Raw genomic sequence first — 23,896 nt, forward strand, 5'->3', positions numbered from 1 at the left:
TCTTCATTCTCCTTTTTCAAATCCCAACAAAATCTCTGTTTATGTCCTTTTCTGCCACAATTGTAACACTCAACAACTTTCTTGGAATTACTTCTACTTTGGTCACTATTACCTGAATACCGATTCATGTTTCTCCCCCTTAATTCAGTAACCAATACCCCTGACTCCGAAGATGAGTCTTGAGACTTTCTTCTCATTTCCTCATTCAAATCATTGCTCTTGACAAGGTCCATTGACAACACACCATCAGAAGCAGAATTAGACAAAGACATTCTAAATGTTTCCCACAAGTCGGGCAAAGAACCGAGAAGAAACAAACCTTGAATTTCATCATCAAACTTAATACCCATAGCAGATAACTGATTCATAATTCCTTGAAAAGTATTCAAATGATCTGCACACGAAGTCCCTTCTTGGAGCTTCAAACCTAACATTTTCTTTATCAGAAACATCTTATTATTACCTGTCTTCTTCGCATACAGTTGCTCAAGCTTATCCCATAATGATTTTGCATTGTTCTTCCCATTAATGTGGTTCAAAACATTGTCATCAACCCACTGACGCATGTATCCACACCCCTGTCTATGTAGTAGAGTCTACTCATCATCAGTCTTCTCTTTGGGCTTCGCTGCAACCAACACAGGTTCATATATTTCTTAACATAAAGCAGATCCTCCATCTTAGTTTTCCAAAGGGCATAATTTGATCCATTCAAAGACAACATGCGAGTTGTGTTGACTTCCATTGTTCACCAAAAATTTATTTCCACAAAAGAACCGAAGCTCTGATGCCAGTTGTTGGGATCAGAGTGCGCAATGTAAAATATACGGAAGCTTAAATTATCTCTTTTTGTGGAACCTGAACAATCCCAGCACAACCAACAACAACAGTAGCAACAATAAAAAGGAGTAAAAAACTGTAAATGAGAACACCAGAATTTTAACATGGAAAACTCCTCTCAATGTGAGAGAATAAAAACCACGGGACCTAGTCCAGCCAAAAACTTCCACTATCACAATAATGGTTACAATCAATGTCTTCCAAAAACCTCTAGGAACTGACAATCATCAAATAATCACCAACTATGATGATTCTAACAACCAGAGAGCAAACCCTAAATAGGTATCCCAAACAGATACAAAGAGAAGACAAAACTACTTAGAAAAAATTATCTAAATATCAATCTAGGTAACAAAAATAACTTACTCAAATTTCAACCGAAACGAAGATCGTTTGCCGAACACACTTTTGTCACCGGAAATCAAATTCCTTCCTCTTCTGTCGTACTGCTCTCTCTCAATTATTTTCACAGTTGCGGTTACCAAAACGTTTTCACGCCACACTGTTACAATATTAGGGAAAGCAATTTCCTTTTTATATAATAACATGTGACATAGGTTTTTTATTACCCATTCACACACAAACACATCACGTGGGCTTTATCCCCAAACACACACACACTAATTTTTTTTCTTCTTTTTCTTAAATAAGTGTGTGGTCCCCACTTGAGGAGGGACCCACCCAACAAGAACCTCAATGTTGTATATGTACCGGATGATGTATCTTCAGATTAACATTTTCCTCATAGGAAAATAATTATAAATTCAGTTAATTTTTAATTTGTCTTTTGCAGTAAAATTGATAAATGATAGATATTTCATGGTACCCTGGATTTTCGATTTGGCATCAGAACCAAAACGAAAGTTCTGATTTTCCTTGATATCAGCATACTGAGACCGAAAAACCGCAAGGATCACACATTCTTTCAACACACTCTTATCTATTGCACCACTTCAGCCTATTATTTTCTTAATCCTTTGCTTGGTAACCTAGTTAGTAGGTTGAGAGAAAACTCGTTTTCCAAATTTGCGGCTGCTATGTGTCAACCCTCTTCTTGTCTGCGCTGTGTTCATCTCCACCAGCACTCCTTTCCGCGGTCGACGGTTACAGTCGCTAGATCTTTTGGTCACCGTTTCACCTGCAAGTTTCGTTTGTTCCGTTTCTGGATTTGGCAGTGAATCTGAATTTTCAAATTTTAAAGAATTATTTTGTTGTTGTGTAGTAAAGTTCAATTCTATTTCTTTCTTACCGTCTCAGCACTGTTTTGGGTTTCTTGTTTTTTTTTTCTTCAAATTTTTTCATATATTTTTCACTTAAACAAAATCCAGTGAATGTGAACACTGTTTTGGTAACAAATGGATAAAAATAAATTTAAATATTAAAAAAAAATGCAACAAACACGATATGAATATATATATGTTCGGTTTTTTTTCCTTTATCATTTAAAAAGTGTAACAAACTATATGAGTATATTCATACTTACTTTTTCATTATCTCAATTATACCCTTAAACAATTTTTTTATAATAATGATTGTTGTTGGTGTCATTAAAAAAAGAATTTAGATTACATTTTTTTGTTACATTGTTGGGTCATTGAAATAGATAGATAATAAGTTTGATTTGCTATGACTTGAAAGCAACAAACATTTATATTTTTAGTTTTAATCAAAATCAAAATTTCAAACAAAATACACTGTTCATAATTTTCAAACGTTAACGCAATAAAAGGAGAGGAAAGACGGACACGTGAGTACCCGTCTTTTTGCTTGTTGCAATAGAAGGAAGAAGGACCAAAGGAGAAGAGGGACATCGACCAAAAACTTCTCAATCAAAAAAGCTTAGAAAATTTTTTAGGACAAAAGCCAAACCCGTAAAAAGAAAAATAACAAGAAAATAACAATAAAGCAAAACTAAGAAAAAAGGAAAAGCAAGAAAAGAAATGAAATCCAATGAAAGACCACAATCAATACTGTAACATACCTTTAGAGAGGGTATTATGAGCCTCAAAACGCTTTTTCAGGCTCATACCACAGTTAATGTGTTATTTGTATTAAAAATTGATGGTATTTTTGGAAAGAGAAAAAGTCATCCTAAAATAGCTGAAAGATGTTGTTTTCTTTATATATAGTATAAATATAAGGTGTTGCATTTGGTTCACTATTTGCACCCCATTTGCTTAAAAGAATACATCGTTAATAAAATTTATTTTATTTGTATTTGAATGAAGGATAGTAATGTAAATATATAGGTAATTAATATTCTTAAATGGGTTAATTATTGAAATTGACCTTGTAATACACACAAAGTCTGAAAAATGACCCTGTAAAATAAAAAACGCATATTATGACCATCTAATTCGAGATTCTTATTATGACCCTCTAATTTTTTTATGATTGTTTAGAGGCATGTTAAAACCGTTAAAATATGGCTTTGTACAAAAAAAATTAGAAATTTTCTACGATCGACAAATTAATTATGAATTTTTAAAGTGTCAAAAACTCAAAAAATAAAACAACAAAAATCTCAATCTATAAATAGAATTTTGAGCTCATTGTTTGCAGATACATCTATCAAAATACATAAAAAGGATCTGCAAAGTTTCATAACATTTCGAAGTCGTTTCAATTTATTTTTAGTTTTCAACTAAAACGTACAAAATTGAAATTTTGTTCCTAGTATGTGTATACTGACAAGTCAAATTATGTTCCCTAATTTTATGGGTATAGTTAGAACATAATAACAACATCCACAATGAAATTTTATAGTTTTTAAACGAGAGACAGGTTAACTATAAATTGTTTAAGAAATTTATAATTATGGTGAATAAAAATTGATAATTAATCCGTCCCTACTCGAAAAAATCTAATTTTTTTTTGTAAAGCCATATTTTAATGTCTGAGCACATGCCTGAAAATAATCATGAAAAATCCAACCTCTGGATCATTTTTTTTGGATTACGCGTACATTATAGAGTCGAAAATAAGAAGAATCTCAAATTGCAAGGCTATAATATACGTTTTCTATTTTACAGTGTCATTTTTTATAGTGTATCTTACAAGGTCAATTTGAACAATTAACTCTTCTTATATAGATAATAGATGTATAGTATATAAAAATAATGTGGAAACTAGATATTTTATAATGATATATGTTAATAGTTAAAGAGGTAACAATTTTTGTTTTAATACTTTTTTTTAAATAATTTTTGTTTTAATACTTGTAAGGTATCCGTGCGTTTGCATAAATGTATTTTATTTTTAGTATATGTGTAAAAAGAAGAAAGAAAATAAAAGAAATGGAAGAGGTAAAAGAAGATGACGAAGAAGAAAATACAAGACAAATGAAAAACCAACCAAAAATTTAATGCTGATGATGTTCATCGTTTAAATTCAAAGTGATAAGAAATTTAATTTAAAATTTGTCTATAAAATAATAGATACATAATCAATAATCGTAATAGATTTTAGAATTTACCGTTACTCTATATTTATAATATCTATAATATTCATTTTCAAATTTCATGCATGATTCCAAAAGTCATATTGAATACATGAAAATGAGTAGCTTGTATTCTTATGCAATATGTGATGGTGGTTACATGTATGTTAGTTGTTGGTCTTCTTTGTAATTGAAATGAATGACTCCAATAGTCATATTTAATTCATGAGAAGGAGAATAAATTGTGTAAGATTTATCTAATATTTAAAATTAATATATACATACAAAGACATGATCCATTGACACCAGGTGTCAAAGTAAAGTTTGACACCAAATCTTGTCCACACAATTTTCTTATCTAATGACGAACATTTATTCACTTTAGTTTTTAACATGCGGACTCTATAGTGGATAAAAGAAATCACACCCTCTTTTTTCTGAACTCCCTCGGTCATGCTTATGGTGTTTTTGGAGAAATAGTTCAGCTATACTTCTGATCTCTTGTATTCGATATCATTTGCCATCAAAAATACAATAAAGATTGTTTGTTTCATTCCATCAACACTAGATTTCTGATTGTGTGTACACCAACAAAGTTTGAAACAGAACAAATTAAAGCATGTGGGTTCATACCGATCTCAATTACGAGTTCAATTTTATTCAAAAGGTTTTCTATTTTACCAAAACCACACAATTTATTTTATTTATATGTATTCAGATATGAAATTGTTGGTCCTCGTGAGCTTAGCTCAGTTGGTATGGATAATGCATAATATATGCAAGGTATGGGTTCAAACCTCTGACCACCACAAAAAAAGATATGAAATTGTTGGAAGTATTTCAATTATTAGATCGGGACATATGTTCTACTCATTCCGAAACCTTAAATTCCATCTATTGTGACATACTCATTCAAAATTACTTTCTCTATGTGTAATTGATTTCATAAATTTTACATGAATTATCTAATTAGGTTGCAATTCAACTGAGAAACTAATCGAGGTGATTGAAGTTTGATTGATTGCATATCGATATATAATGAGTGGATATGGCCCGATCTCAAATTAAGTTTGATCATGAGTTATGTGGGTTGATTGCATATCGATATCTGATGAGTGCGTAATGGAATGTGTTAGTACAAACTTTGCTCAATGTTGGTTAATGGTAGTCCAACTGACGAGTTTATGATATGCAGTGAGACCCTGTCTCACCAAGGAGACATTATCTCACCATTCTTGTTTTTGATAGGGGCGGAAGGTCTGAATGTTATGCTTATTAGAGCTGTTGTTGACACATGTCTTTTTCAAATTAGAAAATTGACGAAGCATCTTCATTCGTGTTTCACACCTTCAATTAGCTGATGATACTTTGCTTTTCGGAGATAATAGCTATAGAAATGTTTGGATGTTGAAGCAACTTTGATACTGTTTGAACTCATCTCAGGTTTAAAAGTTAGTTTTCATAAGAGCCTTTTGGTTGGTGGAAGTGTCACTACTTTTTAATTGTAAGATTGGTCAATTTCGTTTGTGTGCCTAAGATTTCCTATTAGTGGGAATCAGCGACATCAGTTGTTTTGGAATCCATTGATTGATAAAATTCATAAAAGACTATCTTCTTGGATAAGTGAAAACCTAACCGTGGGCTTCTTCAAGGCTCCCACAAGTATAATTTCTATCATTTGGGGGGGGGGGGGGGGGGGTGGCGAAGCTTGCAAAATACATTGGATAAACTGGGACAAGGTCTGTGTTCTAGTTAGCAGTACATAGTTTTGGGGGTTACAAGGATTAAGGAGTTAAATTTAGATTTGTTAGGAAAATGGTGTTGACTTCTATATAATAACCATAATGGGTCGTGGTTTAAAGTGACTGCTAAATACGAGACTAAGGGGAATGTGTTAGAAGAGGGGGTCGATTATCTTCTATCTAGTGGAGGGACCTGTGTGATATCATTAAGGTCGAAGACGACAATGGAATAGGTTGGTTTAATTATGGGTAGGTTGTAGAATTTGTGATGGTGAAAATAAATCTTTTACAGTTATTTGTGGTCAAATGGAAAGGTATTGTGGTATAGATTTAGACGTTTGTTAAGTTAAGTATGATTGTAATGTTTATGTGGCGGAAATGAGGAGGGAAGGTTGGGAGGTTGACGAGGTGGAGAAGGTGACTGTTTGCTTGGAAGGAGGAACATTTGGTAGATTCTGCTAGTATACTTGATAACATTTTTTTCAAGGATAATATAACTGACATATATATTTGGAAATATGACCATGTAGAAGGTGGCTATCATATTCTTATGAAAAAATACGATGGTTTTTAAAGTAATGTCTCTCAAGGTGTCAATCTTAGCATGAAGAAAAAATTATAAGAGTATTTCCACGAAGGAGAAATTAATTTACAGACGACTATTTCCATCTAATTTTGTTTTGTGCTCGGGCGCGTGCAGGACAATGGAAAATCAATCATAAATTTTTGAAGTGCGACTTCTTTGGTATCATTTGGCATCTCATTCATCGCTGGTTAGGTATTTCTACCGTTGTTCCAACTAACATTGGATGTTACACACATGCTTTCTAGAAGGAAATTCATTCTTGTTTTCAGGTTGTTTTGTTGGCTTGTCTCTGGGTCATATGAAAGGAGTGTAATTCGAGAATTTTCAACAACAAAGTGTCTTCTCAGGATTCACTTCTTAATAGTATTAAGCTCAATTCTTAGTGCTGGCCGAAGGCATAAACCAAGTTTCTCTTTTACTTTTCCTTATTGGTTGTGTATACCATCTATTTTTAAAGATTACAACAATTTATAATCATTGTTTTTGTTTTCGCCTTGTTTACTACTCGGTCTCATAGTATTTGGCTTCTTCAAAATGAAAAAAAATTAATTGATATTCAACTAATGTAAAAATTATTTACAATCATATCACAACAAATAAATATCTGACAACTATTAATATTTCAAAGTGTTACAAAAACAACAAAAAAATTAAAATGGAAATGAGTTTGGCTGACACATTAACCTGTGTGGCCAATATGATATGGGTGATTAAATTGTGATGTGACATAAGACTAGTTGACTAGTTTAGCAAACCGACCCGACCTGACCCACTACTTTGTTCTTTAGGTGCTGACCAAAAACCCTTTTTTCTTTGTTTTCTACTTGGAATGTGTTTGTAACACCCCGTTTTTCCAACTTAAAAATTTCATAATAAAAATCAGAGTTTCTCAATCATAAACGGAATGTCACATTCTTTTCTTAAAATCATAAACTGAATAAATGAATATTTATCCTTCAAAATCCAACAACATATTTATTTAAAACTTCGCAGCGGAATAGTTCAACGACTTAAATAATCTTTGGCACAAGGGCCTCAACATAAAATCTCATAAACATCGTTCGAAAATAAATCATGAAAATCTCCTTAAAATAATACGTAAGGAACAGAAAGCAACAACATAATTTCCCATCCCGTTACGTATCAGAGCACCTAAGACACACTTGTGAGGAGTCCACTCACGACCGCAACTAATATTGGTTACCTGCAAGTTACCCATACGAAGGGCAACGTTTTCAAGCAGAAGGGGTGAGATTTCACAAACAACAATATTAAGCATATAATTCATCAATTACATTTAACAACTTAAGCATTATCAATATATCATAATAACAATTATTTAAAATCATTGCATCATAATCATTCATCAACATAAACATTTAGCACCATATCATCACTATAGACAACTTCTTAATCGGCATCAACATCAACTTCATAAGACTACTTAACTCTTGAATCGACAAATGCAACTTGACTCGACTATGCAACTCTTATCATCTTAGATCATCTTGAATATGAAAATGCATGTGGTACCAATCCAGGGCATCAAGCCCCCAACATATATGAGCGTAAAAAGGCTCTAGGGCATCAAGCCCCCAACTTAATTGAGCAAAAGCTCCAGGGTATCAAGCCCCCAACATGGTTGAACTAGGCTCCAGGGCATCAAACCCCCAAATTTAATGAGTATGCAATGGACTCAACATCTTACATCTTAAACATCTTGAATATCTTATGTGACTCCAATAGTTTGGACGACATCTCACAACTTTACAACTTAGACAGACATATACAACTTCATGACATTAATGGTCAACAACAGCAAACAACACATATGCAGCATATAAGAGTCTTATACATCATATAATCATTAAAGAATGAATCGCCTTAACTTAATCATCATAAATAATACTTATAGTACTTATTTAACAACATCACATCACTAACAATATTAACCATCTTAATACAGGCTTTCAGGTCAGCTCCTAACATCATAAATGACTTCCATTTCCCAAGGTCATCTCAAGTCTACACGTGCGAAAGGATCGTAAGGAAAAACAACTTAGGCAACTAATAGCACTTACTCGCGAGGCGAGTTGGTTTGCTCGCGAGGGCGAGCAGAACGTGCTCTCTGGAACTCACAAAACCACTTGCTCGCGAGGCGAGCTACTTTGCTCGCAGTGGCAAGCTTCCTGTACTTGCTCGCGGTGGCGAGCGATATTGCTCGCGAGGCGAGCGATGATGTTCTTAGCTCGCGAGGCGAGCTATGCTGCTCGCGGTTGCGAGCGATGAATATCAGGCTCGGGCAGAATGCAGAATTTCTCAATTTTTCATCTAATCTCATGGTTCTAACCTTAAAACTGATTCTAATTATCACCCTATGGATTATCTAAGGTCTGTACACAGTTTCTACATCAATTCAACAAGTTTTCATCATCTAATCATCAAATCCTCTCATTAAACCCTAATTTTAAATCCTCACAAACTCATCCTACATCATGTTAATTGTAATTTTTGAATCACATGATTAATATTACTGAAAGTTAGTCTCACCCTTACCTTATAACAAATGAGCCTCCAGGTCTTCTCCTCTTCCCTTGTCTTTTTCTCCCTTTTTCACCAAAATCTGATCGTACTCGTTCTATGTCTTTCTAACCTAACTTCTCCTATTTATAACCCCTCATCTAATTTTATCTTATTTCTTCTTTCTACCACCAAACTTTCTAATATTCACAAAATAACCCCTTAACTTAATATTTATTTTATTTTCAAATCTTATTTTATTAAATAATAAAATAAGTCACAACATCTCATAAAATCTCTAAAATCTCATAATTCATACAAACCACATAGATCACACATCGCTCTTACAAATCACGCCAATCATATAAATATATTTCTAAAACTCATTAAAATAATTAAATAATTAAGACGGACGTTACAACTCTCCCCAACTTATAGAATTTTCGTCCTCGAAAATTTACCTCAAGCAAACAACTCTGGATAAGACTCCTGCATCTTACTCTTTAGCTCCCACGTCATGCTTTCACCAGTCGCTCCGTCCCAAACGACTTTCACAAGCGGAGTCAACTTCTTTGACTTTAAAGCACGACCAACACCGGTCATGGGAGTAACTCTTAGAAATACATGATCTCCTTCTTGAAACTCAAGGTCTTTCCTACGCTTATCATGATAACTCTTTTGTCGACTCTGCGACGCTTTCATCTTTTCCCGAATCATTTTCACCTTCTCAGTAGTCTGTTGAACAATTTCTGGTCCTAAAACCACATTCTCACCTGACTCAAACCAACACAACAGAGTTCTGCACCTCCTACCATACAAAGCCTCAAAAGGTGCCATTCCAATGCTAGAATGGTAACTATTATTGTACGTGAACTCTATCAATGGAAGATGACTGTCCCAAGTTCCACCTTGCTCAAGTACACAAACTCTCAACAAGTCCTCAAGTGACTGAATTGTTCTTTCCGACTGACCATCTGTCTGAGGATGATAAGCCAAACTCAACCTATTATTGTACGTGAACTCTATCAATGGAAGATGACTGTCCCAAGTTCCACCTTGCTCAAGTACACAAACTCTCAACAAGTCCTCAAGTGACTGAATTGTTCTTTCCGACTGACCATCTGTCTGAGGATGATAAGCCAAACTCAACCTCAACTTAGAACCTAAAGCCTCTTGCAAACTCTTCCAAAATCTAGAAGTGAACCTTGGATCTCTATCTGATACAATGCTCGACGGAACACCATGTAGCTTCACTATGTCTCAAATATAAATCTCAGCCAACTGAGCTACAGGAAAACTAATATTAATCGGAATAAAGTGTGCCGACTTCGTCAATCTATCAACAACCACCCATATCGCGTCATGCCCTTTAGGAGTATTCGGCAAACTCGTCACAAAATCCATGGATATACTATCCCATTTCCATTCTGGCACATCTAAAGGTGTCATCAACCCAGCAGGTTTCTGATGATCAACTTTTGACTTCTGTCAAATCAAACAAGAATACACAAACTGTGCCACATCACGTTTCAGTCCAGACCACCAACACAACTTCTTTAAGTCATGATACATATTCGTAGCTCCCGGATGAATACTCAAGCTACTTCTATGACTCTCTTCAAGAATCATCTTCTTCATCTCACCGTTGTCAGGGATGCAAATCCTAGCTCGAAATCTCAACACACCATGATCATCGACCTTAAAGTCACTATCTTCAGTCTGATTACTGGCAACCAACAAGTCCACAAACTTAACATCCACTTTCTGCGCTTCTTTAATACTTTTCAAGAAATCACTATCAATCTTCAGCATTCCCAGCTTTACACTCTGAGGTGATATTTCACAGACTAAGCTCAAATCTCTAAACTGTTCCAGTAACTCAAACTCTTTAGCCATCATATCAGACATATGTAAAGTCTTCCTACTTAGGGCATCTGCAACAACATTAGCTTTACTCGGATGATAATTCAACCCAAACTCATAATGTTTCAACAATTCAAGCCACCTTCGCTGTCTCATATTCAATTCTTTCTGATCAAACAAATACTTCAAGCTCTTGTGATCACTAAACACCTCAAATCTCAAACCATACAAGTAATGTCTCCAAATCTTAAGCACAAATACAACTGCAGCTAACTCAAGATCATGCGTAGGATAATTCCGTTCATGAATTCTCAACTGTCTTGATGCATAAGCAACCACTTTACCATCTTGCATAAGCACACCACCTACGCCCAACTTGGACGCATCACAATACACCACAAAAGGTTTATCAGATTCTGGTAAAATTAAAACGGGGGCCGTCGTCAAACGCTTCTTCAATTCATTAAAACTGTTCTCACACTGGACATCTCACACAAAAGCTTTTCCTTTACAAGTCAATTGTGTTAACGGTAGTGCTAACTTAGAAAATCCTTCTATAAATCTTCTATAATAATCAGTCAATCCCAAAAAGCTTCTAATCTTTGTAACCGACTTAGGAGTCTCCCATTGTGATACTGCAGCAACTTTAGACGGATCTACTGCAATACCACTACCAGAAATAACATGGCCAAGAAAACTTACCTCCTTTAACCGAAATTCACACTTTGACAATTTAGCATATAGCTTCTTCTCTTTCAGCACTTGCAAAACAATCTTCAGATGCTCAGCATTTTCTTCTTCAGACTTGGAGTATATCAAAATATCGTCAATGAATACCACCACAAAACGATCCAAAAATGCATGGAAGATGCGATTCATATACTCCATAAACACACAAGGTGCATTCGTAACACCGAAAGGCATCACTTTATACTCATAATGTCCATAGCGGGTTCTAAAAATGTCTTTTGCATATCTTCATCTTTTACTTTAATCTGGTGATAGCCGGACCTCAAATCAATCTTACTAAACACACGTGCACCCACTAACTGATCCATCAAATCATCAATTCTTGGAAGTGGATACCTATTCTTTATAGTTACTTTATTCAGCTGTCGATCATCAATGCACAACCTCATACTACCATCTTTCTTCTTCACTAGCATTATCGGCGCTCCCCAAGGTGAAACACTCAGTCGTATAAACTTCTTATCAAGCAAATCCTCCAACTGTTTCTTCAACTCGGCCAACTCAGAAGCCGATATACGGTAAGGAGTCATAGACACAAGCTTCGTTCCCGAAATAAGATCAATCGTAAATTTAATTTCTCTCTCCGGCGGCAAATCAGGAATCTCATATGGAAAAACTTCTGGAAAATCGCATACCACTCGTAGCTGATCAATCATTGCTTGGTTCTCCAAAGATAAAGATGCCATCAAAGGAAACATTAAAATTCCATCACGTTCTAACTGCTTCAGCTGCTTAGTAGACAAAAACTCTGCTCCACTTTCTTCTTCAGCAGAAGAGAAATACACCGACTTACTAAAACAATTAATGTGAACGTGGTTGTACTCTAACCAGTTCATACCAAGAATTACATCCATTCCACTCAAAGGTAGACAAACCAAATCAATTTCAAAATCTCGACCAAACATAGACAAAGGACATCTTAAACAAACAAAAGAAGTGGTCACCGAACCCTTAGCTGGAGTTTCGACAACCATCTCTCCATTCATATCAGACATGGCAAGACCCAACTTAGTAGCACAATCAATAGCAATAAAAAAATGCGTAGCACCAGTATCAATAATAACAACTAAAGGGGTATTATCACTATAGCAAGTACCTCTGATCAAGCGATCCTCGTTCTCTGTCTGAGTACCAGTCAAAGCAAACACTCTCCGAGTAGTCTTAGTCTTCTTCGGTTTCTTGCATTGAGACCCAATATGACCTTCTTCATTGCAATTAAAGCACACAATATCCTTATGCTTACACTCTGCAAGTGAATGTCCTTTCTTGCCACAACGTAAACACCGTTTCTCATCTCTAGTACAAGCATTACTCTTATGACCTTTCTCGCCACAAGTGAAGCAAACAATCTCAGCAATAACATCATTTTTCCTCGACCTCCTCTCATCATTAACTCTTTGTTTTCCTTTATCAGCAGGAGCACTGTAAGGCTTTGGGCGACTTTGCTGACTTTTACCTCTCTTCTCATTCACAATCTTATAATGGGCTCTAATATCCTCTTCATAGATTCTGCAGCTGCTCACTAGTTCAGAAAAGTCACGGATCTCTTGGTAACCAATGGCCCGCTTGATGTCAGCACGCAAACCATTCGCAAACTTGATACACTTGGAAAACTCAGCATTCTCAGCGGTGTAGTGCGGATAAAACTTAGCTAGCTCCACAAACTTTGCAGCATACTCTGTCACAGTCATGTAACCTTGCTTCAGCTCAAGGAACTCAATCTCTTTCCGTCCGCGAACATCCTCCGGAAAATATCTGTTTAGAAACTCTCTCCTAAACACAACCCAAGTATCTAAAGTAGGTAGAAGACTCACCCACCAGTCATCAGCTTCCTCAGCCAGCATGTGCGTACCAAAACGCACCTTCTGATCGTCCGTACATTGCATAACACGGAAGACCCTCTCAATCTCTTTGAGCCACGTCTGAGCTCCATCAGGGTCGTACCTTCCTTTGAAAGTAGGGGGATGATTCCTCAGAAAAGTCTCCAACATTCTCACTTCGGCATTAGCACCAGCACCAACATTAGGATGTTGCCCCACAGCTTGAGCCACAACTTCCAACGCAGCAGTAATAGCAGCATCATTTCTTCCAGCCATCTTAGTTCTCTGCTCTACACACAACAATCATAATAACATAATAATGGTATTCCAACTGTTAAACGACACTACTCGACTCAACTACTTGGCCAGACGGACCAACCTGCTCTGATACCAATTGTAACACCCCGTTTTCACAACTTTAAAATTTCATAATAAAAATCAGAGTTTCTCAATCATAAACGGAATGTCACATTCTTTTCTTAAAATCATAAACTGAATAAATGAATATTTATCCTTCAAAATCCAACAACATGTTTATTTAAAACTTCGCAGCGGAATAGTTCAACGACTTAAATAATCTTTGGCACAAGGGCCTCAACATAAAATCTCATAAACATAGTTCAAAAATAAATCATAAAAATCTCCTTAAAATAATATGTAAGGAACAGAAAGCAACAACATAATTTCCCATCCCATTACATATCAGAGCACCTAAGACACACTTGTGAGGAGTCCACTCACGACCGCAACTAATCTTGGTTACCTGCAAGTTACCCATACGAAGGGAAACATTTTCAAGCAGAATGGGTGAGATTTCACAAACAACAATATTAAGCATATAATTCATCAATTATATTTAACAACTTAAGCATTATCAATATATCATAATAACAATTATGTAAAATCATTGCATCATAATCATTCATCAACATAAACATTTAGCACCATATCATCACCATAGACAACTTCTTAATCGACATCAACATCAACTTCATAAGACAACTTAACTCTTGACTCGACAAATGCAACTCGACTCGACTATGCAACTCTTATCATCTTAGATCATCTTGAATATGCAAATGCATGTGGTACCAATCCAGGGCATCAAGCCCCCAACATATATGAGCGTAAAAAGGCTCCAGGGCATCAAGCCCCCAACTTAATTGACCACTTGCTCGCGAGGCGAGCTACTTTGCTCGCAGTGGAGAGCTTCCTGGACTTGCTCGCGGTGGCGAGCGATATTGCTCGCGAGGCGAGCGATGATGTTCTTAGCTCGCGAGGCGAGCTATTCTGCTCGCGGTTGCGAGCGATGAATATCAGGTTCGGGCAGAATGCAGAATTTCTCAATTTTTCATCTAATCTTATGGTTCTAACCTCAAAACTGATTCTAATTATCACCCTATGGATTATTTAAGGTTTGTACACAGTTTCTACATTAATTCAACAAGTTTTCATCATCTAATCATCAAATCCTCTCATTAAACCCTAATTCTCAATCCTCACAAACTCATCCTACATCATGTTAATTGTAATTTCTGAATCACATGATTAATATTACTGAAAGTTAGTCTCACCCTTACCTTATAACAGATGAAATCGGCAGCCTCCAGGTCTTCTCATCTTCCCTTGTCTTTTTCTCCCTTTTTCACCAAAAACTGATCGTACGCGTTCTGTGTCTTTCTAACCTAACTTCTCCTATTTATAACCCCTCATCTAATTTTATCTTATTTCTTTCTACCACCAAACTTTCTAATATTCACAAAATAACCCCTCAACTTAATATTTATTTTATTTTCAAATCTTATTTTATTATATAATAAAATATGTCACAACATCTCATAAAATCTCTAAAATCTCATAATTCATATAAACCACATAGATCGCACATCGCTCATACAAATCACGCCAATCATATAAATATATTTCTAAAACTCATTAAAATAATTAAATAATTAAGACGGGCGTTACAGTGTTCGCTTCCTTTATATTCTGCTTTCTCCCTACACTTTGGTTTTGTAGAGAAAACAAGTGTGCAGCAACCGTGCGTTCGCACGGGTTAATATATATGTTATCGTTACACCAAAATATAAATATATTGAAATATATCAAAACACCCAAGCCAAGATCAATTGAAGTAAATTATACAAATAACACAAAAAGAAGACATTAATTAATGCCACGTGGATGGAAAACATGATCAAGTTGATAATAAAAACTGAACAAATGAGTTCAAAAGCGTGTGTGCATTTAAAATGAGTTGGTAAGTGACACCAGTCTCACCTCAGACACTTTAGCTACACAATAAAAAAAGAGTTCCCTCTTCCCCTTCTATCTTTTGAGCCGTCACTAAAACCCTAGTTTCTTCTCCTTCATCCACCAAAGAGGGGGTGATTTAGGGTCAATTTTTGACCCAAAATCACCCCTCTAACTTGTTTTTCTATTTCCCTTTTATTGAAATATGTGATTTTCACATCTATTTCGTTTTTTCTTTCGTGATTTGGTCGTCTTAATGCGACGTTGTTTTGTTTGTCGTCTTTGTGCGACATTGTTTGTCTTGTTTCGTTCAGGTATTTATTCGATTTAGATGGTCATATCAGCTTCGAACCAGTGCAGATCAAATCAATGACTTTGGAGTCGTCAACATTGCAGATCCGGAGACATGGGTATTCCAGAGACTTAAATATAGTCATATGTGTAGGCTTTAGTACTTTGCCGTTTTATGCTATTAACATGGATGATGTGAGTTTGTTCACAGATTCATCCTTCTTGTTTTTAGTGAATTTTCAATGTATCGATGTGCTCTATCAATTTGAATGAATGCATATCGTTTATTTTTGTCAAAAAAAAAATAACGTCCGCAAAGAAAACCATGGGAATCATTAAAATATCTCAGTAACTATTGTTGATTGGGGAGGAGGTTATCACAGAGTGTTGAGGAAGAAGTGCAAAATGCTAGAGAACAAGATAACTTGCCGCTGAAGCAACCATAGTTTTCTACTTGCTAGCATATGTTTACTTACTATGCACCTTCACTATTGTATATATATGAATTGTAAACACTCATTTCATCAATAAGAATCATTTCTCTATTTTCCTAATATGGTATCACGAGCTTTTTCTCCCTCTTTGGGAAAGTTTGTTACGATCGTGTAACCGTTTTCCGTTGCAAAATTTCTTCTTGTTCATCATGGATCCTTCATTTCTGATTCATTTCTCCGTGTTCCTTCTCCATTGACTTGCAAATTTTGCATTCAATTGTTGAGAGTTTCTTGTTTCTATTCTTCTCTGTTTTTCAATTGATTTTGTTCAATTGATTTTGTTCTTTGTTTTTCACAATTTCTGTGAATTTCTTCTTTGAAACTTGTTCTTTTTCATCCATGGCGCGAGGTGCATTGCAACAAGACACTGAATCTGAGTATTTTGTTCACCCTAGCGAAGGACCAAACTCTTTAACTGTTTCACCAAAACTCAATGGATCGAACTATTTGGCTTGGAAACGTTCAATGGAACGTGCATTTGGAACGAAGAACACGCTTGGTTTCATCAATGGTAACATACCAGTACCTGATAGTGATGATTTGCTTCATTCTGCATGGGAAAGATGCAATCATTTGGTGCAGTCTTGGATAATCAATTCACTTTCTGAGTCCATTGCTCAAACAGTTGTTTTCTATGATCCTGCTTTGGAAATTTGGCATGATCTTCATGAACGTTTCAGTAAGGTTGATAGAATACGCATTGCGAATTTATGTTCATCTATCAATTCATTGAAACAAGGTAACAAGACTGTTATTGATTACTTCACTGAATTGAAAGCTCTTTGGGAGGAATTTTCTTCACACCGTCCTATACTTAACTGTGTGTGTATTCATCCCTGTCGTTGTGATGCCACCAAAGTTGCTAAGAATCATAGAAATGAGGATCAAATCATGCAATTTCTCACTGGCTTGAATGAATATTTTTCAGTAGTTTAAACCCAGATTTTACTGCTTGATCCTCTTCCTTCGTTGAATAAAGTTTACTCACTTGTGATTCAAGAAGAGAGTAATTCAACTTCACTTCTACCTATCAGTGTTGGTGAAGATACATCTATTCAATTGAATGCCACTGATGCTAGAAGGTATCAACCTCGTGGTAATGGTGCTTCCCCTACCAATTCAAACAAACCTCCCAGATATTGCACCTTTTGTCATCGCAATAATCACACTGTTGAATTTTGCTATGAAAAGCATGGATATCCTAACTCTTACAAGCAGCAGCCTCGTTCAAACTCTGTGGTGCAGGAAAAATCTGATGAATCAACCACTGGTGCAAGCGTGAATGCATCTGCAAGTTCCAATACTGGTATTTCTCAGGAACAATATGCTCAACTTGTATCTCTGTTACAACAAGCAAGCTTGGTTGCCCCTGCATCTACCTCTTCTGGCCCTGCTTCCAACAATATCACCTTTTCTCCTCTTCTGTCCTCTAACATTTCTGCTAATGAGGCCACCTCTTCAGGTATACCTTTTGATTCTCCTCCTACTTCATGGATCATTGATTCAGGAGCTAATGAACATATTAATTGTACCATGTCTTATTTCAATGCTTTTTATAGAATTAAACCTGTCAAAGTGACTTTACCTAATGGTAACTCTCTTATTGTTTCCTATTGTTTTATCTTGGTTTTCGGGTGTCAAACATTGATTACGTTTGAACCTTTTAAACCGGTGATATCCTATTTTTTCTTGGGAAGGGAAAAAGTAAGCAAAACCCTTGAGAATCGAGGTCCGGGAGTTGTTTTCGCTACGGGAAGGTGTTAGGCACCCATAACGACTATAGTATCCTATAGGAACCGTCTTTAATTTCTACGCGCGCGCTTTATTTTTAAATGCTATTTTGAAAGAAAATATTAAGCCTAAGAGTTTCTAAGTGAAGAATTGGAGGGAGAAGAATGTGTTTGAATTTTTATTTTAGTTGAATTGAAGGAATTTTGTTCCTTGCCTACGTACCCGTTTAAGGGATCAAATCCACCGTAGTTCTCTTCCAAAAATGTTTTTTTTTGTTTTTGTTGGTTGATTTTAAGTTTGAAAATGGAATTTGGAGAATAAGAGAGAGGCCTCAAGGGCATGAGACTTATGAAATTGCGAGGTTGGATTAGTCATTTTGCAAAAGAAGTCAAAGTTTGATTATTTTTCATTGAAATTTGATTAAGAAAATAAAAGGAAAATTCAATGGGGTTTTGACCCCAAGGTTTATTATGAAAAAATGTTTGAGTGAAGTTTGTTCAAGTTTTTTGGGAAAATGATTTTTCTAAGTATAAAGCCTAAACATACATCTAAACATACAATCCTAACATACATCTAAACATGCATATTCTAACTATATAGTGATATGTGTGCATGTGTCGGTGCTTGTGTCGGTGTACATCATTAGAGTCCATTGTCCTTTACATCATACCCTAGATACATTCTATGGCCTCTTTGCCAAGAAATTAAAGACATGAAAATAAAAAAAGAATTACAAAGTCCTAGTTTTACATTCTATTTGCCTACAAGTGAAATATAAAAAGAAAAAAAGGAAAATATGCAAGGTGAATATGCAAGATGCTATGGAATATGAGACATGAAACAAAAGGAGTTAGTAGCACCAATGATATAGAAACAAAATGACAAATGCATAGTAAAACAAATATAACTTGCAAGTAAAGTAAACTACCAACTTTAGTAAAAAAAGTGACAAAGGGACTTGAAATTCAATATGCTTCTAGAGCAAGTTTGAGGCCTAAATTCTCACAACATCGGAAATTTTAGGTGACTTATTTCAAGGAAAGAAATATGAGAATCAAGGAAAATCGACATGCCAAAGATTATAAGATTTTCAAGTCTTTTATGCACTTTATTTCACTAGAGCGTTTCACATTATTTACAACACAAAGTCCACAAAAATTTAACTCAAAACAGCAAGCACATGTCACATTTAATAGACAAATTCACTCCAAGAAATCACATGTTAAAAGCCACAATTATGTAACAAAATTTCAAGTTCAAAACCACATCAAAACTTCACAAAAATGTTAACAAAAAGTGGCAAAAATGGCAAAAACAAGCACACATTATTTTGAAGTAGGTTTGAACATGTAATTACATCCCAAAAAGTAGGCCTCAAATGTCAAGATTTAACACAACAACATTCACGAAAATTTTAGGAAACTTTTAACAAGATTTAAACAAAATTGAAAGACAAGTATTGAATTTTGGGAACAAAATATTTTTACATATTCTCCTAATCAAGAAGAACATGTAAAAACATCAAGATTCTCAAAAAAAAAAGCCAAGAAAATATAGAACAGAGTTTTGGAGATTTTTAACATAAGATCATATATATAGGGGGGTGTGGGAAGCATGCATGGTTGTTTAAACATGCAAGAAACAGAAACACAGCAATAGAGAGTTGGGCCTAGAAGCAAACGCATATGGGCTTGGAGCAAGCTTGTTGGGTATGGAGCAGACCCATGGGTCATGCTATGGGTTCATGGCTTTGTATAAAACGGTTTTGTTAATTAAAAAACGTGAGATGCCTTTCAAAAAGAGCACAGAAGCATTTTCTTTCTCTCAAGCAGTAAAACCAGGTGAATCGGAGAAGAAGGGGGATGCGGCGGCTGGAGTTTTTCCGACGCGGTGGTTCGTCGGAGCGCCGCCGCGTCGGAGTTTATTCTTCACTCTTTTTCAAAATTTTTTTATGCCAAACCAATCTATTTCATCTCCTCTATCCAAATCTGCACTTAGCTCTCAAAGAAAAGCCATAACATGACCTGGATCTAGCATACAAGTTTTAAAAGAAAATCATGACGAATCGTATAACAACTCACAGATTTCAAACGTACCTTCTTCCTTCGATCCTTTCACGAATTCCTTCAATTTCTGTTCTGGATTCCTCTTGCTGCTGCGATTCCGATTCGAAGCTGTTGATTCCGTTGTTCTTGATTCTTGACTCGTGATTCCACCTTCTTCTGTCACTGATTCTGTTCCGATTTGAATGATTTGGGAACGGCTTCAGCTATTTCTTTCACGTTCTTGCTTCTTCTCCGTTTTCTTCTCTGTTTCCTTCTTACAATTCCGTCACTGTACCGTCACGAATCCGTCACCGTATTGCTGCAATGAAGCTTCAAGCGGTTCAGCTCTGTGTTGGCGTGATGATGGTGTTGTGAATTGATGGTGCGAAAATTGCGTTGATGATGGCGGTGGTTATGGAAGATTGCGGTGAAGTTGGTGGTGAATGTTGATGATGATGGTGGTGGTTTGTTAGGGTGGTGATGGAGGTGGAAAAAGTTTGTTAGGGTGGAGAAAGAAAGAGGAAAAAAAGAAATTAATTTTGTGATTTTTTGTGAAAATAATTAGTGAAAAAAAAATGATTAGTGTAAAAATGATTAGTTGTTGAAAATTGACCATAGGTTTGACTTATAAAGGTGATGTGGTAAGCCTTGGACCAATTGGAGTGGGACATGTGGCACTAGACTTGTAACAAACTCTTAAGGACCAATAGCATTTGGATACATGACACTTGAACTTTAACAAACTTAAAAGGGATTAAAATGTAAATAACAAAAGTACAAGGACCGAAATAAAAATTAAAACTAAAATTGAATTAAAAAAGTAAATCGAAAATTAACGCAAAGCGAGACGATTAAAAACAACAAAGCAGATTAAAATGAAAAATGACCAAAATGCCCCTAGGGGCTTAAAACGACTAAAAATGACTCAGATGAAATTTAAAAATGATTTTTTAACAAGGGATTAAAGCAAGAGTTTATTCAAGCGAATTAAAAGACTCAGAGACAATTTTTAGAATTTAAACAGGGTTTTAACACATGAAAAGACTAAAATGCCCCTAGGGGCAAAACTGACTCAAAATGACTTCAAATGCAATTTTTTGAAATGGATTTTGACATAAAATTGAAATGAAGACTTATTCAAACTATTTAAAAGGACTCAAACAAATTTTTAAAAGACTGAAAGAAATTTTAACATGAGAAATGACTAAAATGCCCCTAGGGGCTAAACTGACTAGAAAATGACTCAACTGATATTTTTTTAAATGAATTTTGACATGAGACTGAAACAAGGACTTATACAAACCAATTTAAAAGACTCAAACAATTTTCAAGGATTACAATGAGTTGAATGCAGGAAATGACTAAAATACCCTTTTATGTGAATTTTGCAGGTAATATTGAAATAAAATGCAGAGAAAGATGCAATTGATCAGAGACAGTTCAAATGACTTATAATGCAAGAAAAGAAGAATTGAACAAGTATTTTTAGGTCCAAAATTAGGGTATAACACCTATGTTGGTACAATTACATTCCCTTCCCAATTTCATCTTCATCATGTTTTGTGTTCTCTTCATTTCCAATTGAACCTTATTTCTGTTGCAAAATTATGTGATTCATTGTCTTGCAGTCTACATTTTTCACTAAATCAGTGATGATACATGACAACTTGTCTATGAAGATGATTGGTTTGGCTAAGCAAGTAAATGGCCTATATCATTACTATCCTCCTGCTCCTGCTTCAACTTTAGTTTCTAGTTTTTCCCAAAATAAAGTTTGTAATTCAAGTATTAGTTCTTCTTGTACTTCAGAAAATATTGTACCATCTGATGCCTTGTGGCATTTCAGACTTGGACATTTATCTCATTCTAGATTACTTCAAATGTCTACATTGTATCCCTCTATTCATATCAATAATAAATCTGTGTGTGATTTGTGCCATTTTGCACAACATAAACATTTACCTTTTTCTATCAGTAAACACAATGCTTCTAGTAATTTTGAACTCATTCACTTTGACATTTGGGGCCCCATTTCTACTGCTTCTATTCATGGTCATAGATATTTTTTGACTATACTAGATGATCATAGCAGATTTCTTTGGGTTATTTTACTTAAGACCAAAGCTGAGGTCTCTAATCATGTTAAAAACTTCATTACTTTGATTCAGAATCAGTTTCATATTACTCCTAAATACATTAGAACTGATAATGGACCAAAGTTTTTACTTCATGACTTTTATGCATCTCATGGTATTGTCCACCAGAGATCTTGTGTTGAAACTCCCCAACAAAATGGGAGAGTTGAAAGAAAACTTCAACATATTCTTAATGTTGGTAGATCCTTATCGTTCCAGTCAAAATTGCCACCCTCTTTTTGGTCGTATGCCATTTTACATGCTGTGTTTCTCATCAATAGATTCCCTACTCCTTTACTTAACAATCAGTCTCCTTATTTCATCCTCTATCAATAGTTACCTGACATTAATCTTTTCAAGGTTTTTGGTTGTCTTTGTTAAGCTTCCACTTTACATAATCACAGAACCAAACTTCAATCAAGAGCTAAAAAGACAGTTTTCTTGGGTTACAAGTATGGTTATAAAGGTTTTGTCTTGTTTGATCTTCATTCTAGAGAAATTTCAATCTCTAGACATGTTACTTTTCATGAAAATGTGCTCCCTTACCCTCAAAATTCATCATCCACTACTCATGATTGGCAGTACTTTGTTATTTCACCCACTCAAGTTCCCATTGCTTCAACTGACCAATCAACCTCTATTCCTCTTCCTGTCATTGATCATATTTTACCACCTCTTTCATCTTCACCTGTGAATGATGATACTCCTCCTTCCCCCCAGAAGATCCACTAGAACTAGAAATGCCCCATCTCATTTACAAGATTATGTTTGTAATAATTTTAATACTTCCACATATCCTTTGTCCAATTATATTTCTTATGATAATATGCTTATTTAGTTCTTTCTTTACAAACTCACCCTGAACCAAAAACATATGCTGAGGCAAGCAAGCATGATTGTTGGAAACAAGCTATGCAAGTTGAGTTATTGGCTCTTGAGAAAACTGGTACTTGGGACATTGTGGATCTGCCACCTCATGCTAAACCTATTGGTTGTAGATGGATTTTCAAAGTAAAACATCATGCTGATGGGTCAGTTGAAAGGTACAAGGCAAGATTGGCTGCTAAGGGATACACAAAAATTGAAGGTCTTGACTATTTTGATACTTATTCTCATGTTGCTAAAATGACTACAGTCAGACTTGTCATAGCTTTAGCATCCATCAACAATTAGTTTATTCATCAACTTGATGTCAACAATGCTTTTCTGCATGATGACTTACAAGAAAATGTTTATATGCTTATACCTCCAGGCATCAAAACCATCAAATCCAATCAGGTGTGCAAACTCAAGAAATCTCTTTTTGGTTTAAAACAGACTAGTAGGAAGTGGTATGAGAAATTGACATCTGTGCTACTTCAACATCACTATGTTCAAGCATCTTCAG

At 35.3% G+C, this 23,896-nt stretch overlaps 1 protein-coding gene and 1 pseudogene across 1 annotated transcript; one reads left to right on the plus strand and one right to left on the minus strand.

The window, feature by feature from the left end:
- Positions 1-596: 596 nt before the first annotated feature.
- Positions 597-13,836, minus strand: LOC146937805 (uncharacterized). The gene is made up of 4 exons (XM_085749524.1): positions 12,712-13,836; positions 11,693-11,794; positions 10,771-10,993; positions 597-628 (listed from the first exon to the last, which is right to left on the minus strand). Exons 1-4 carry the CDS (start codon positions 13,834-13,836, stop codon positions 597-599), a joined length of 1,482 nt encoding a protein of 493 aa, XP_085605650.1.
- A 3,227-nt stretch (positions 13,837-17,063) lies between these two features.
- Positions 17,064-23,241, plus strand: LOC146937806 (uncharacterized; annotated as a pseudogene).
- The last annotated feature ends 655 nt before the right edge of the window (positions 23,242-23,896 follow it).

This window comes from Medicago sativa, chromosome 3, assembly GCF_051527215.1.
Source record: "Medicago sativa cultivar Bolivia chromosome 3, Bolivia_mono, whole genome shotgun sequence".
Classification (NCBI taxonomy): domain Eukaryota; kingdom Viridiplantae; phylum Streptophyta; class Magnoliopsida; order Fabales; family Fabaceae; genus Medicago; species Medicago sativa.

Bases quoted from the DNA above. Each gene is read 5' to 3' on its own strand.
- LOC146937805 (XM_085749524.1), bottom strand. From the start codon at position 13,836: ATGGCTGGAAGAAATGATGCTGCTATTACTGCTGCGTTGGAAGTTGTG. The intron at 11,795-12,711 runs GTTGTCGAAACT...ATATACTCCAAG, and splicing joins CTGATATGAATGGAGAGATG to TCTGAAGAAGAAAATGCTGA. The intron at 10,994-11,692 runs GTAAGTTTTCTT...TTACTGGAACAG, and splicing joins GTGAATTTCGGTTAAAGGAG to TTTAGAGATTTGAGCTTAGT.